The sequence below is a fragment of the Chiroxiphia lanceolata genome, chromosome 17 (assembly GCF_009829145.1).
Source record: "Chiroxiphia lanceolata isolate bChiLan1 chromosome 17, bChiLan1.pri, whole genome shotgun sequence".
Classification (NCBI taxonomy): Eukaryota; Metazoa; Chordata; class Aves; order Passeriformes; family Pipridae; genus Chiroxiphia; species Chiroxiphia lanceolata.
In genome coordinates, this window is record NC_045653.1 from 3,125,182 (window position 1) to 3,142,475 (window position 17,294).

General features: G+C 45.4%; 1 protein-coding gene across 13 annotated transcripts in view; it reads left to right on the forward strand.

Annotated features, from left to right (window-relative positions):
- Positions 1-1,122: 1,122 nt before the first annotated feature.
- Positions 1,123-17,294, forward strand: part of PTPRT (protein tyrosine phosphatase receptor type T) — a 448,309-nt gene continuing 432,137 nt past the window's right edge. For 6 of the 13 annotated variants that reach the window (XM_032704679.1, XM_032704682.1, XM_032704678.1 and 3 more), the window contains exon 1: positions 1,124-1,592. In XM_032704679.1, the coding sequence (XP_032560570.1) occupies positions 1,520-1,592 (73 nt within the window). In that variant the 5' untranslated portion in view covers positions 1,124-1,519. Of the gene's footprint in view, positions 1,593-17,294 lie in introns of all 13 variants that reach the window. The other 7 variants (XM_032704671.1, XM_032704672.1, XM_032704675.1 and 4 more) reach the window with 4 other exon arrangements.

Here is a 17,294-nt window from a genome sequence, read left to right on the forward strand (position 1 = left end):
ATGGGTGCCGGGCAGGGGGGACAGACGGGGTGCCGGGCAGGGGGAACCGATGGGGTGCCGTGCACGGACCGATGGGTGCCTGGCAGGGGGGATCGATGGGGTGCCCTGCACGGACCGACGGGGTGCCGGGCAGGGGGGCCCGATGGGTGCCGGGCAGGGGGGACCGACGGGGTGCCCTGCACGGCCCGATGGGTGCCGGGCAGGGGGGACAGACGGGGTGCCCTGCACGGCCCGATGGGTGCCGGGCAGGGGGGACAGACGGGGTGCCCTGTACGGACGGATGGGTGCCGGGCAAGGGGGCCCGATGGGGTGCCGTGCACGGACCGATGGGTGCCGGGCAGGGGGGATCGATGGGGTGCCCTACACGGCCCGATGGGTGCCGGGCAGGGGGGATCGATGGGGTGCCCTGTACGGACCGATGGGGTGCCGGCCGGGCCCCCCCCGCCCCTCCCGGAGCCGCTGCCGGTACAACACCGACCCCTGCGGGCCAGAGCCGGGATCGGCCGGGGCGGGGAGGGGGGAGCGCGGATCGATCCCACCGGGAGCAGCGCTGGATTCGGTGAGGAACAGCGCTCCGTGGCACCCAAAGCGCTGGGAGGACCGGCACCGCCCGGATCGCCGCTGGAATTGCGTGACTGCCCAAAGCCAGCCCCGCTGTGCTGGTGGTCGCCCCAGTGCCCTGTCCCGGGGGTCGTAGCTCTCCTTTTCCTGTCCGACTTCCAGCTCAGATGGCTGATCCATACGGATCTGTTCGCTATTCAGTGCCTTTTCCCCCCACCCGCCCTTGTGAGGGCCATGCTTCTTGGGTCAAGAAGTTACCTCAGGAAAGCAGTTTTTTAGGGTAGTGCCCAGGGCTGTGTCCCCGCCTGTGCCTAAGCCCGGGAGTGCCCAGTGCGCGGTGTGACTCGGTGTTTAGCACCGAACTCTCGAAAGTAAAGTGAATGATGATGGAAACGACTATTTTCGGCTGCAGGTGCCTGTGAGCTGTTCGTACCAGCCGCTCCATCAAAAAACCCTGCAGCGTCTCCCCCTTGGCTCCGGCAGAGGGTCGCTCCCTCCAACCCATCCCCAATCCCACCCCCAATCCCAGCCCTGCGCTTAACGCCATCCCCTGCGCTGACTCTCCATCCGCGCTGGAAACAGGGGCAAGGAAAACCTGCGAGCGATGCCGCGCTCCAGCCGCGCTGCCGCGAGGGCGACGCGTGTGCGCGCAGCGGGGCTCGAATAAGGGCTCAAACCCGGCCCGAACCTCTCCTCCCTCCCCCCCAGCCGGGGGAGGGGACCGGGGCGGGGGTGCCCCGGCAGCGGGGCCGGGTCTGCGCGGGCGCGGCCGGCGCTGGGCTCGGGGGGCACCTCCCGCCCGCCCCCCGCCCCGCTCCGCTCCCCGCCCGCCGCCGCCACTCCGGCGGCTCCGCCGAGCAGCGCCCGCGGCTCCGGGGCCGCCGCGCTCGGCCACCAATGCAGGGGACACCGGCGGGCAGGAGGCAGCGGCTCCGCGGCAGGTGAACTCTGGGGAAGGATGACCGGCGTGGCCGCGATCGTCTTTCTCCTGCAGCTCTTCTCGCCCAGGGCGGAGGGACAGGTCTTCCCAGGTGAGTGATGCCCGGCTCGGCTCCCCCCCCCCCCGCCACCTCCACCGGGTTATCCCCCCGCTGCGGCTCGAACTCTTCGCTTCATCCCTTCCTCTCCGGCCTCGCGGGGAGCTCCCGGTGCGAGCCGGGGATGGAGGCGGCTCGGAAGGCTCTGGCCGTGGAGCGGGAAGCCCTCGGTACCCGCGGGTGCCGGAGCCGCCGGGGGATGCGGGAGGCTCTGCCCTGTGCGCGGGGTCCCGGCGGGCTGGGGGCCGGGCTCCTTCCTGCCAAAGTTCCGTGTGGCAAGAGGTGAAAGCATCGCTTTTATTCCGGGATTCACGATATTTGAGGGGTGTTTTTTTTGGGTGGTAAGCAGCGTTTTACCACCAGTTGGCTTCTGCGGGATGAGCAGCGCGGAGGAGCCGCTGCCTTTGCCACCCTTACAGAAGGGGTCTGGGCTCGGTCTGGGAAGTTCAGTGGCTGTTGTTTCTCCCCTTGTATCTCACAGCTCCAGGAACTTTCTCGGGGGTTCAGCCGCTCGCACCGGCTCCTTCCCAGTTGTCGCTGTTTCTGTCGCTCTGATGTTAAGGAGTACTTTGCTCCCTGGCATGTGTACGGTAATAGTAGCCGGCTATTTTCCCCCTCCTACGAGTGCCTTTAGGCATAGTTTGAATTACTCGAAGAGGACAGGTGCTTATAGAGCTGGTTTCTTCCTCTTGTGGTATTTTCTAGGTAAACCAAAGATATATGGGTCTTGTTTTTCTCTTGGTAATACGACAACTGTTTTCTCATTACAGTGTCTTTATGGTAAAAAAATAAACAACTATAACTTTCTTCTCTCCTGACTTCCTTTTAAAATACTTTTTTTTCTATCTGTATATTTAAGACAAGCAAAATTTCCCTGTATAACTTTGCTTAGCATAGGGATAAATCTCAGTGCTTGTGACTTGGGCACGTTGGAGGCACAAAACTCAGCTGAGTTCATCTCAAATAGTGGAGGATCTGTGTTAGTTAAGACCGAGAGCTCGAATTACTGTGCCTTGCTGCTTTGAGGCAGAACTAGCGGAGTGTCAGAGATGCTGGGGGCTGTGTGCACCTTCCACCGAGCCCCTGGGTGGCTCAAAGGACAAGGCTGGGTGTGAAGGGCCGGGCAGACCCTCGGTGGAGGAGATGTTGTCATCAATCCGGCTCACTTTGACACCGCCGGGATCTTGTTTAGATTGCTAGGCAACTGCACAGAGTGAGATTTATTAGAGAGGCTGGGAAATCTAACCTAGTTAAATAGCTGCTGCCTTGACTAAGCAATATGTGGAGCTATTTTTCACCCCCCCTCCCCTTTCTCTCTCTTCCAACTGTTTTTGTGTTCTCGACACTTGTCATCTCAATTGAGATTAGTTCCTGAGCTTTTGATGAATCATTTAGCCAGATGCTTGAAAAGAAGGGTGTTCTGTGAAAATAGCAAAGTTTTAAGGGGGCAGAAAGCACTTTGTATTGGAGGGAGATAATGTAATATGAGCTAAACACATGCAAATTTAAGGATTAGCCAGATGTTTTCCATTATTTTTAGGAAAGCCACGAAATATTTCGTTTTAATTATCAGTTCAGTGGAAATCGTGACTGTGAGGTTTTTTAATCATTAGTATCACCTTCCTCCTTCTATCTGAGTGTTTCTTACCATTCAGAGTAAGGGGAGGTGATTTTAATAATAATGTTTTCTGAGCTACTTTTAGTGCTGAAATTAAAAAAAAAAATTCTCCTCTTAAACTAAATATCTGGTGTGAAGTGTAGCAGTCTGGACTGTGTCCACGGAGCTGATATTTTTATGGTACAAAGCAGAGTTTTTCAGATGCGTTTGGTCTCTGAAATTTCAGTCAAGTTTGGAGTAGCTCCAGTTCGTGCCTTTCCCCATCTTCCATCAGGTGGTGCTCTCTCCATAACTATTACGATGCAAATACCTCCCGTCTGATTATTTTTCAAAGCCTCTAATGCGTTTATTCAGAAGCCTTTTGTTAAACATCCCGAAAAATCACTGTGCAAGTTGTTGGCTGTTATTTTTTTTTTCCGGTTTGTTTTATTAAATGATAGCTGGGCTAAGAAGTGGCAAAGACACAAGTCGAGGCAAAACATATTCAGTTCCTACCCAATTTGCACAGCTGCTGCTGCTGCTTTGTATTATCCACAACACAAAACTAGGAATACTACAAGGAGACAGCAGAATGCTCATGGCTTCTGGAATACCTCGTTTCGTGTTGAGGGAGCTGGCTAACACTCGCTCCTTTATGTAATTGCTGTATTGCTCTATTTATAGCTCTTCTTCTCTGCACTTACTTCCAGTTCCTTGCAGCCCCTGTATTTATTTGTAACTCGGGGTATGCTTTTGAGGTTCTGAACTTCTTGTTAGCTTTAGGGTCAGCTGCTGATTTAAACCCTTTACTTTCTCATGGGAGCGACAGAATTAAGACCAGATAATTCTAATAGTTCCCAATCCTTCCAGGATTTCAGAAATGAAGACACTTTGCTTACAGGGAAGTTTTTTCTCCTGAATCAAGCACGTGTGCAATCTTTCTCCCATCAAATATGTGGGGTATTCTTGCAGTTGCTGTGCCCTTCGCTGCTGTCTGCTCTGTGAGCATTTTTAGCACAACAGGGCGACAAAAAGAAAGATTAAAGTCATTTGCAGCTGTGAGAAAGCATTTGGGGCAGAGCAGGACAGTGGGTTTACATGGGGGCTATTGACCCCAGCACCAGATTGTTTGACACTTGTTTTAATTCTGGTTTCAGTGTCTGCTTTAATTTTTTGTTCCCCCCATACTTGTTGTTTCTCGGTGGCAGAGCTCCTGAACGCTTGCATGTGGAGCTGCTGTCGAAGGCTGCTACTACACTGTAAACTTATGGCAACTGAGAGTTCATTACACCGGCATCGTCCGGGGAGGACACATGATGGAAAGGGAGCAAAGAGGAAGGAAATTTGGGGGGGGAAGCTTTAATTTGGTAGGAGTTCATTTACTGGGATTTTCCTGTCAGTAAATTGGCGATGAAAAACGGGTCTTTCTGAGCGAGCTGCTCTGTGTGGCAATTGTTAACAATGCAGCCATTTAACTCAATAATCACTTTTCTCTCCCTCTGGGGAGCTGTTAGCACCACAATTCCACTTTATTTTTATCCCTGGCTGGCTCGATTTGTTTTCTAATACATAAACAATTAATACTAAGAAGGTGATGTGGAACTGCCTGTGTCGACAGTGGCGACGAAAGGTCACTGTGTGTATAAAGGCGTTTGTGAATCTCTGAGGGATAATCCTTCTCTTTTACAGATGCAGAGCCCTTTTTTACCATCCACCCTCCTGGAAGTCCCTCAGCTCTGCTTTTCTTGTTTAATTGGACTTTTAAAGTCTGTTATGCTCTGTGTGCAGGCCCACGTGCTCTAGTTTTCATTAATATTATGGGGATGATTTGGGGCTCTTACTGTAGAATATTACAGTATATTTTTTTAGAAGGCACCTTCGCTGTTACCATGGAAACCCGAATAGTGGTAAAGATGTAGGTCTGAGACTCTGAACCTCGAAAGCCATGGACAAGGGTTGTTTCTTACAGGAACAATTACTTTTGTATATAAAATCCAGTTAAGTGGAGAGAAGAAAGGGAAATAAATTGATCTGTTCAGCATTGCACTGACAATCCTTTTGAATAACATTCAGCACAGAAGGATCAGTGTCTCTGATTCTCTCTCTGTATGTGTACAGTGGGGTTTTTTTAAGCTCCTTATTTATCATAATGGTTGTTTTATGCCACTGGTAATTTCCCTTGTAATTTTATAAGTGAGGTGAACGAATGTGTATTGGCAGGTATTGTTCTTTGCCTGAATGGGAAGAGCTGAATGTACAATGGAGAGGTGTGCACTGGTAGCACTGGAGCTGAAATATTTTGGCAACAAGCAATTTTGAGACTGACTTAATGTGGCCTTAATTACAAGAAAATAATAAAAATAGCAGATGTTGTCTGAAATCCACCTACTGAAATCTGATTGTAGATATGGGTTTGTTCATGGATGTGAGCAATAATACTGTGTTTTGCCACAGCAATCCTGCAGCCTGGCCAACATCCACACAAACTCTCATGGTGTTTGGGTGATGAGCAGCAGAATGTGTGTGTGCATTGCTATATAAAGCCCTGTGTCATTTTAGAGAGATTCCTTAATTTTTTATGGAAACTGCTTCAGTCTGTTTCCTCGGTGTCTTGTAATACACAAATTAAATATGTAACCAAGCCTCTAAAACATGCTTGTAGGTGCATTCATAGATGAGGCTTTCCTTGCATGTGTTTTAAACAGCAGCATCCAGAGATCACCTGCTGCTATAAGAGACCCAAGTTGCAATCCAGGTTTCCCTCTATGATGCAAAAAATCTGTACCTGCCAGTGCCTCGGTACCAGAGGGTCTCAATTCTACAAAGAATGGCTCGTGGGTTGATATTTCTTGGCTCTGTGTTCATGTTCTTGATAAGAATATGGTATACTTGGCTCTTATGGTGTTCCTTGAGTATTTTCTGGAGCAGTATTACTTGGCTCATTGAAGCCAGTGTATTTGGCCTAGAGTCACTTTTTCTTGGTACTGCTCACTTTTCCTAATTCTCTAATTTTTTTGTTTAGCTGAGGCTCTCTGTGTTTTTGCTTGGATATCATTTCATTTGGATGCTACTGCTTTTTTTTGAGAAATCGTTACCCACCTCTTAACCTATCACCTTCCTGGCCCTGTGTAGTCTCTTACTTTTGAATGCCACTTGCTTCCCACCACCCTGCTCTTTCCAGGCAAAGCCAGAGGAAAAGAACACAAAGGTGGCGAGTGTTGTTGATGGCTTTGGTAAGGACTTCTTACAGCCTGGTCCTGTCTTCTCCTGCACTTGTAATTACATAACAAGCAATCCCTTTTAGGGTTCATTATTGCAGGCTCCAAAGATCATACATCTTCAGGGTAAAGGAGACAATTACTGTGTCTTAATCGGACTATGCATCATTTAATCAGACCCTCTTGTTTTTTAATATCCAATAAATACATCCCATCTATCACTGTGGTTCAGAGGTGTCAGATACTTTCCAAACTGGATGACAGGGCACTGCACACTCCAGAAGAAAATGCTGAGAAGTCAGTTAAAGAAAACAAGGAAAAAGAACACTAAGTGTTGTTTAATGCCACAGTTAAAGATGATGTAATTCTGGGAACTGTATCCGTGTGGTAAACAGGACAAGAAACCCCAGGAAGAAAAAACCTACTTAGTGCTTGGTCTCCTCTGGCTTTCTTGTTTTCTTTTAACTAGTGCTTGTAAATCAATTCAAGGCCAGCAGCTTGATTTTTTTTTTTTTTTTTTCCCTTTTCTCCAGCAAGATCCCTCGGGGACTGTGGAATTGGGAATTCAGGCTCACTTGGTGAATTCTGCTGCGGTTTGAAGCGGTGCAGCTCATGTAGTTAAAGAACGATTGAGCTGCTTATGAATTTTGGGGAGGATGGGACCTGGCTCTTGTTCCTTGATATTTTTGAGTTCATCTCCCAGGAAGGCTGTGGGGTTTGACAGCTGATGATGTTGTGTGGGCAGAGATGGGTGCTGCAGCCTGAGCAACCTACGGCTCCCCAAACCTCTTTGTTCAGCCCCACCAGCCCCTTTGTGCTGGGAGAGCTCTGTGTCCCATATCTCCTGGTTTGCTTGCTGAAATGCCTTCAGATCTGACTTCAGAGAGGAAACAGAGTTTACCACGGGTTTTTTTCCACATACATCCCTGTCAATCTCAGCTTCATTCCTGCGTAGTGACTATGTGGAATCACTGGGAAGCAGCTCTTGGCTGTGAATTCAGCTGTATGTCAAGGAAAGTAGGGCTGCTCGCTCTGCAATGCTGCAAAGAACAACAAAATCGAGAGTATTACAATTTAAGCCAGAATTGATCCATTTTTACACTGAGGATCAATCCTTCCCTCTTTGAATCTGAAAAAAAATATCATTACCTGCATGAGTAGAAGTAGAGCTTCATGCTGTGCTGGGGATGTTATTGAAGTGTTATGCTTTTGACTTCAGTACTGCTGAATTTGTTGCTTTTACTGGAATTACCTTAATCTGCACATGTGTGGATCTTAATTCCTTTAGTACTGACTCAAAGGTCAGCCCTCAATAGTGTAGGGGGGAAGAATCCTAAATAGGCAAATACAATAACTTTGTGCAGTTGGCTTTCAGGTTTGTTGGTTTTTTTTTTTAATGTAAACTGTGGAGTTAGGATTGGTGATGGTGCCATGTGGGTTTATTTAAGAAGATGATGATGATTTGTAGAAGTGTTGCTCTGTGGAGAGTACGTGTGACTGTGATCACCTAGTGGAAGTAGAAGTAGGACATGAAGATGAAGCAGGGGAGGAAGAAGGGAATTAAAGCAACCTGGCTGCTGTATAGATGGGTCTGCCTTGCTTTAAAAATACTTACTGGAATTGCAACAGCATTTACTGGATAAGCACAAGAGCACGTTTGTCAGCAAGATGGGAAGCTGCTGTGCTTGATGGTTCATTTCTCCAGAATAGGGATTTGCTGTCAATGTGCACCCATTTATGTGCAGGCAGCCCAAATCTTATTCTGCATTTCCAGGTGTGAATTCAGTGCTCTAATGGAAACAGTTGTTGCTGCAGCCGTAAAGTGTAATGTATTTCTGCCACAGTCAGTTATTTCTCAGGGAAATATTTCATGTTCTGATGCTTCTGCAGAGGTGTGTGGCTGAGAGGGTGTGCTAAAAAAAACCCCAAACAGCGAAGCCAAGAGCCTGTGTGTGTGTAACTCCACACTTGGCTGCTTTGGGTTAATACCAGGAATTTTTACCACTTCGTTCTCTCTTTGTTCCTGAGAACAGAAAAGCACTGAGATAAAGATCAATGAGCTATTTCTAGTGTTTTCCATGCATGTCCACCTGTTTGCAAGAGGTGAATCTACCTGCATGTCTGTTCTAGCAGCTGGACCTGCTTTCTCTAGTCTTCAGCTTGGCTGAGCAGAAGTGCTTGTTACCTTCCTTCTCATCCTGGACTTGATAGGCAGTTCCCAGTTTGTAGTGGTACTAAGCCATCTCCTAATGAGCATCTTTATCAGAAAGTTCCTTTTCTCCTCTTCATTGTTTATGAGACTTAAAGAATTTCATTGTATAATAACTTTAATTTCATTGTATAATAACTTTAAAACATTCGAAGAGCCAACTGTGCTAAATGTTGCAGAGGCACAAAATTAGTCTTTTTTTTTCTGTACCCTGAAGAATGTTTTCATTTTGCAGTTGTGCAAGAGAGAAAACAGCAGAAGAAATGGGAGCAGTGCCCCCAGAGGGTGGCAGCTGACAGGGTGCTGGTGTGTTTGGGTGGGTGTGATGACCCACCTTAAGGGGGAGGAAGCACCTAGAGGAGGAAAGGTTAATTATGGAGAAGGTGATGGCAAGGTCAGTGTGCTGAGATTACAGCAGTAGGAAGAGGAAGGGACAGGTAGGAACAGAAATAGAAAAGGTAAGAGAAATTTGACAGAATAGAAACAGGGAGGAAGGAGACATGAAACAAAGCTCAGAAGTGAGCTGCTGTTGGATGCCTGCAGGCTGGGAGCATGTTTGGCACTGCCATCAGCTCCCTTTTTGTAAGCTAAATGTCCACCAGAGTTATTGTGAGGCGGCTTGTTGCTGCAAATTTTGGTCCTTAGGCCAAAACCTGGGCTGAAGGGCCTAGTTCTTGTCCTTCCTTAATTTCTGATAGAGCAGCTCTTGACAAACCAAAGGGAAATGAATATTTTGAATCTACCATTCCAGCTTTGCTTAGAAAAGCATATGTTTATCTATTATATTTGCCAGTTGCTAATATTTTCAGAGCCTTAAACATGCCAGAAGCAGTTCTCCCTGTTTTTTCGCTAGCTCAGCTGGTGTTTCCTAGCTCTGCTCATGTGTTCACACTACAGTTGCACACTGTTTATTTCAGTAATGAAGAAGAATAAGAATGTGAAAGGAAGAGACTTTGATATATTTACCTTCTGAAAAACATTGCTCTCCCACCCTGTCTGTACCAGAGGAGCTCACGAGCCAGGGCAGCTCTGTCTGGTACCTCAGTGCATTGCTGGGCTCGGGTCTGAGCCTGTGCCAGGCAGCCCAGATGTGACTGTTCTGTGCAGCAGCCAAACCAAATTAAACATCCAGAATTCATTCAGTCTATCAGCCACCTGAAACAAGTTACTCCAGTTCTGGGCCCCTCAGTTTAGGAAGGATATTGAAGTGCTGGAACATGTCTAGAGAAGGGCAACGAGGCTGGTGAAGGGTCTGGAGCACAAGTGCTGTGAGGGAGCTGGGGCTGTTCAGCCTGGAGAAGAGGAGGCTCAGGGGAGACCTCCTCACTCTCTACAACTCCCTGACAGGAGGGGGGAGCTGGGGGGGGTTGATCTCTTCTCCCAGGAACCAGCAGTAAGACAAGAGGGTACAGCCTTGAGCTGTGCCAGGGGAGGTTTAGGTTGGACATTAGGAAGAAATTCTTTATGGAGTGCTCAGTCATTGGAATGGGCTGCCCAGGAAGGTGATGGAGTCACCATCCTTGGAGGTGTTTAAGAAGAGACTGGATGTGGCATCATTGCCATGGGCTGGGTGACAAGGTGGTGTTGGGTCACAGGTTGGACTCAGTGATCTCAGAGGCCTTTTCCAGCCTGGCTCATTCTGTGATCTTTGCTCCTTCCCTTTGAAAACTTGGGTTTGAACTTCACCGTAGATTGAGGCAGAGAGCTTTTATTGCATTGTTGGCTCTGACTATCCAGCCCAATAAACCTGATAAATCTGACTTTCAGATGGGTGCCATCCAACTCTCTGTGCCCCCAAGGTCTGGCTGGTTTTGCCAGGACTGACTCATTCCCTTTAGGGCCCGTGGATCTCTTGGCTGTGCCCTGCTTGTGTCCTGCCTGAAAGGCAGGTAAAGAGGCAGGGAGGGCTGCTTTGCTGCCAGCAATCCAGGTATTCTGAGGTACTCCTGGGTACAAACACACACATTTAGTTGTTACCAGGGATGTCTCTGCCTAGTTTAATTGCACTCTGTTTAATTTTGGGCTGCAGGAATTCCATTAAATCTAGGACCCAGTTGAGAAGTTTCCACAAATGATCTAAAAATTTTTAAGAAAAGAGCTGTTCTAAAACAACCGGTTCCCTGCAGTTCTTGAGATTCAGATATTCTGGAATCAGGGAAAAGAAATCCATGTGATCTAGTGCAAAATAACATCTTTGAAAAAAAAACCGTTGTGGTGTAATTTTTAAAGGGATTGTTACTGTGCAAATGGTGGTCAAAACACTGCTCCAGCTCCCTGAATAAATTATTTCTGTTAGCGATGGGGTTTCCTACACAAACAGTAAATATTTTTATGATCAAAACATGGGAGATGGTTTATGTACTAACAGTTATCAGCACGTGGTAGGAATGATCAGAGAAGTGGAAAGCTTGGAAATAAACACACTGTCTCTGTTGGCACGGGGATAACCCTGGAGACTGCCAAGGCCAGAGCCTGCAAAAATAAGAAAGTATAATTAATTGTCCTTAAATGAACTCACCAAGCAAAAATAACCCTTTTCAAGTAAACACTCAACTTTGCATTTTTTATATTTTTTTTTATTATAAAGCTCTTCTATGTGCTGAAGGTTTTAATGTTCTGTAATGTGCTTATTAATATTTCTGTGCATGTTTAGTGTAAATAAAAATTAACATAGTGTAGCTGCACTGGACATCTGTTTTACCCTGGCACTTTGATTTTATTTTTTTTTTTTTCCCTAGTAATAATGCAAAATTATTTCTCAAAATGGCTGGGAAGTAATAATTTAGAACATTACTTGGTGGGTTTTGAAGGTCAGTTGGCTGCTGTTTATACTATATTAAATCACTCCTGGTTTTGTTGGGTCTTTTTTAAAGAGGTTTTTCTTCCTTCCAGTGGTTCCTTGGCTGTTGATGTGAAAGGCTTTCATGGCAAGAAAGCAGAGAAGTGTTATTTTCCCAAAATCTCTGTGCTGATGAGCTGCTCTTGCCAACAAAATATGAAATAAATGTGCGTTTCATTGAAAGAAATATGAATTTTCCTTGTTTTCTCTAGTGTAATTCCCAGTGGTCACTGACTTCAGGGTGATTTGCAGGTATTTAAAACCTGAAGCAACAGCAGCAGCATCAATACAAACACTCCAAACTTGTATTATCTTCCTTAGCAAGTGGAATTCACGTTAAAATTGCCGAAGGAAGAACAAAACGAGTTTTGGGATTATATAGTTGTATATAACAATTTATATTTATATATAACGTGTTTCCTCATAATATCGGGAGTGGCAGGAATATCACTCATCAGATTCAGACTTCAGATGCAATTCCCATTAAAGGTAAAGAAAAGTTAGAAGTAGTTCCTTTATAAGCTTTTCTTAGTGCTGATGAACTCTTTTTTTTTTTTTTTAAGAACTGAAAATTTGAAAAATAAGGTCACAATTGAGAGTCTCGGGCAGAAATTGAGCCCAAATCTTGGGAAGTATTTCAATATGGATCAGAGTAAAGGTGTACAAAGTGATTTTGAGTGGATGAGAGAAATCTGGGAGTGATTAATGCTGAGATTTTTGAGGGGACTGACTGACAATTGATGGTGTATTTGCATAAAACCAAGTACACTAAGGGTAGAATATGCCACCTGCTGTGTTTGTATCTTTAAAAAAAGTATGTCAGGGTGTTTTTTCTGTCTGGAATATTCCCCTCAACCCTGAACATCATCTTATTTCTGAGAGTGACAAATTAACATACTGAGAATACCCACAAGTGGCAGCAGCTTCTCTTTTAAACAAAGATTTACAATGTCTAAATATATTTAACTTCTGGACCTGTAACTGAGAATGGAGCTGGGAAGGGGAGAGCACCTCAGAGGGAAAGAAGGGAGAATTATTTAATGTACACTGAAAGGAATAAAATAAGATTAAAACAAGAGAAGAATTATTTTTAGCATTAAGAAAATCTTAGAGCGGGTCCATGAGGCAGTGCAATTGTGTCCCAGAGGAAATGGTGGAAACTGTGTTGCCTGAGTCATTTTAATTGAGGACAAAATAATTGACTGTGTTTTGTAGAGAGGAAAAAAATATACTAGAATGGAATAATCCACTGCAAGTTTTTCTTTTGCCTGTGAGTTCCTAAGTTTCTTATAATGCTGCTGAAGAGGAAAAAGAGGAGGAGGTATAGCAATAAAAAAAAAAAAAAAAAACAAAACAGGAAAAAGGATGCTGTATTTAGCATATAATAAGTGTAAATAATAACACATATTAAAGCTTCTCCACTGTGTTTTAATTAATCTGATTATCTCTTGCATATCTGTTAAATGCCAGCAGCTTTACGGTAAAGGCAAGATTGCCCCTCCAAATCCCTGTCACTCCTCCCCATCCCCAAATCTGTATTCAGACCTGATCTAACCCGGGGGCAAATAGAGAGTGTGGTACTAAAACAAACAAACAAAAAAAAAAAACAACTCAGTTGAAGACACCCCACACAAGCAAAATGCTGAAGTCTCAGACAAAAACAAGAAAAAAAGAAGCAAACAGAAAAGCAGCCCAAACAAAACAACAAACCCCAATTATAAGTGCAGCATGCGATTTGTAAGTGCTAAAAAAGCACATAATGTACCAGTCAGAGAGAGGGGGAGTGTGAAGCGTGTGATGTCTTATTTCTGCACGAGGTTCCTGGGTGGTTGTGGGTGAGCTGTTGAAGGGCTTGGGCAGGGGAACATCAGCTGTTAACCCAATGGGGGCTGAGTTGGGGGCTGGATATAACACCCAAAAGGGCTTTTTGTGTCTCATCTGCAGCTGAAATCGGTGCTGCTGTTTCCCGTATGTAGGATTAATGCAGATTCCCGAGGGCTCTGAAAATCCCTGAGCTTCCAGTGGGGAATGTGGTGTTGACACGGGGCTCTTGCCTTAATCTCTGAGTCCCTGAAGTGAGAGGGTTGAACACAGAGCTGGGAGGTGGGTGGTGAGGGAACATTTCTGAAGGGCCAGAAATTCTATAGCTGTGGAGAAACCTGAGAGGAAATTAATAATTCTCTCTGTGGAGCTCAGTTTGCATAGTGTGCAGTAAATAATGCATGGGGCCATGGAGCTAACAATGAGAATAAACCAAAATACCCAATAGCTGCTCCTTCAGTCAGGCCCATCCATCTTCTGCATGAACAACAAAAGGTCCTGTGGCAGGAAAGTGTGCGATCAGGAGATTTTATTTGTTTGTTTGTTATTTAAACTCAAATTTGCAAGAGGATTGACACAGTTTCGCGGTCAACCTTCTGTTAGTGCAATTAGAGAGCTGGATTATTTACTGATGTTAATATTACTTTTTTCTTGGACTCCTTTTGTGATAGGGGAGCCCATCACCAGAGCTGCTCAGTAATTTAGGGGTTTCTCTTTTTGACTGCATGAACGTTCTGTGGGGCTTTTGCTGCTGCTTTGGAGTCATGAGCTGGTCTTGGTGTAACTCTTCAATACCCTGCCTTGTCTTTTTTTATACAACATCACCCCAGAATTGATAAAGTAGGGATATGAGCAGAAGTTTGGCTATTTGGGCAGAGTAAAGTACTTTTCTAGCCTAAATCATTCCATCATTCTGTGTTGTGAAAGAAGCTTATGACAGGTCACAAAAATTTGGGAGAAGTGTGGTGGAATTAATAAATTTGCTTTTTGCTGTCATGGACTTAGATTCCATTGACATCTAATTCATGCAGGAAGGCAAGGCTGTCACCTCCGAGGTTCTGTCTGTGCCAGAAAGGTGATTTAGTTCATTTTTCAGAACTAGATGGCACTTGGAATGTTTGTTTTATGGGAATTCAGGAAAAAAAAACAGAGCTCTGGAAACTTAAACTGTGGTTTATTGATAAGTGTTTGTAGAGCTGGACAGAGCTTCTCCACAGGGTGATCATGGAGGATTGCCAGGGACTGTATTTGTGGTTTAGACTTGACTTGCAAAGAGACAGACTGTAATTATTTAGGATTTGTGGTTTTATAATTGTTTACTACCTGAGGCTTTGTGGTACACTCCTTGTTTGACTCAAAATCAGCACCTTGTATGCAATTAAGATCACCGTGTGCTTTGCTCACTTTAACTGGAACAGTAGAAAGCTGGGTGGGGAAACCAGTGCTGTTGCAATTATATTGAATAGTTTGAATCCCATTAAAGGAAAAAAGGAGGAGAGAAAATGCTGTTATTTATCAGTCAACTTGAGGGAATTCATGTCTTCTGAAAATTAGCTTCAATCTTATTCTTTTGCTGTTGTTCTCAGCTTGTATATTATTGTAGTGTTAAAAAGAACAAATTATAATGAGTTTCTTTAAATTTTTTTTTCCTCCTTCTTTATACCCTCAGGCTTCCAACCTTTTTTCCTTACTCTGCTCTTTGCTTTTGCAAGCCACATAGTGGCCAGTCATTCCTGCTGTGTCCATGTTCCTGCAGTGCCCATCAGTGTTTGGGGATGTTCTGGGAATTTATTGTGGCAGCAGGTGTGTGTGTCTGTGTGCTCACAACATGTGCCCAATAAAGCTGGAAATCCATTCCTGTTTTGAGGCTGTAAAGGTGCCTGGATTTATTTAGGAATCCTCTAAGTCCCCCCTGGAGCAGCTCTGTTGAGAAGAGTAAAAAGGTTAAAAAAAAACCACCCTAGTGATTAAAAACATTTTAGCAGATCTTTTTTTCTAAGAGGATTTTTCTTAGTCTTTGGTCTTAAAAGTTTAACTTGTGACATGTTTTCTGGAGAGAAGACAGAGCAGTGGTGGCTCTGTGCCATGCTGTTGGTACAAGGAGGAAGGTCCGTGTGGAGGGGATCGTCCCATGTTGTTGGGCTGCCAGCAGCTCGTGGGCTTTGTTTTCCCAAGGCTGGTCCTTCAGCTCATCCCAACCAGCCATGAGTGCATCCCCACAGGCCTGCCAGGGGCTACTGCTTGGTAAAGCATCTTTTGGTGAGAATGAATACCAAGGATCTTGAAATCTCTGAAATATCCAGCAGAGCAGGGCAGGGATTGTCCCCCTGTGCTGGGCACTGCTGAGGCCACGTCTTGAATCAGGAGTTCAGCTTTGGGCTCCTCATGGCAAGGAGGACGCTGAGGGGCTGGAGTGTGTCCAGGGAAGGGTCTGGAGCAGCTGAGGGAGCTCAGCCTGGAGAAAAGGAGGCTCAGGGTGACCTTATCCCTGTCTGCAACTCCCTGACAGGAGGGGGGAGCTGGGGGGGGTCAGGCTCTACTCCCAGGGAACAAGGGACAGGCTGAGAGGAAAGAGCCTCAAGCTGTGCCAGGGGAGGGTGAGGTTGGATATTGGGAAAATTTCTTCACTGAAAGGATTGTCCAGCACTGGCACAGCTGCTCAGGGCAGTGGTGGAGTCCCCATCTCTGGAGGGATTCAAAAGCTGTGCAGATGTGGCACTTGGGGACATGGTTTAGAGGTGGCTCTGTCAGTGCTAGGTTAGTGGGGGGACTCTATCTCAGAGGTCTTTTCCAAACTAAGGGATTCTGTGATTTGATGTTGGAGAAGAAGCTTGTGCCAAGTTGTGAAAATCTGGGAGAAGCATGGTGAGATTAATAAATTGGCTTTTTACTGTCATGGATTTAGATTCCACTGGCATCTAATTCACGCAGGAAGACAAGGCTGTTGCTTTTTAGGCTCCTGTCTGTGTTAGAATAGAAACTTAGTTCGTTGTTCAGAAATAGATGGACCTTGGAATTTTTCTCTTATGAGAACTCAGTACAAAACAAAAGTGTGGAAACTTAAACTGCAGTTTACTGGTAGTACAGGTCTGTAAGACATTATGGACAGCAATGAAATGGCACGAAGTAATGGGAGCAGGAATCACATATTCAAGCTGAATATTTATGTATTAATTGACCTTGACTCTTTCTACTCCCTGACCTTTCAATGTTTTAAAAATAAACTAAATATCCATAAAATTATTTGTTGTATTGAATATTGCTCCCTTGGATACTTCTCTTCAGATAATAAGATAATAACTTTGATTCCGAAGATATTAAGGAGGAGGAGAATGTTTATGTTGCTGTTTTATAGCAAGGAGAATTGAGTACAGGAACATTATCTGTAACATATATGTAATTGCACAAGGAAATGATTTAAAGGAAATGTATTTGAAGATGAACACGGATCAAGGTCTTCCCCTCCCCCAGCCCTTTATAATACTTCACTGTTAATTAATTCCTTCAGAAGTAAGGATATTTTAGCTCTCTCTCTGCTGCTGGTTCTCCAGGACAATCAAAGAGCTCTGACTCCCCACACTTACATTTTGTAGTCTCAGAGGTGAGAATGAAACCTCACCCTTTTTAGCAGGTTTAGCTTTTGTGGTGACAAAGCAGCCTGTTGAATGTTGGGCTGAAACCATGCAGGTTGGGAGAGAAGCTCCTTCACTTCACAGCACTTCTGGTGCTCACAGGGATTTCTGGATTGGGAGACACTCCATCAGGAGTCAGGTAAATCTTTGGTACTGTGTTTAGATCGGGGATTTTGGGGGCTCAGTCCTCTGTTTCAGGCTCTTATCCCTTCCTTGTTTTATAACCCTGGACAAGTGAACTTTTCCCATGTCTCAGTTAAGTCTAATGTAACTGGCAGAGGTGTTTCTTTTCTATCTCACAGGAGCCTGGAAGAGCTTAATGAGCACTTGTGAAATATTTCAAGATCTCTTGATGAAAGGTGATGAGTGCAGTGTGTTTT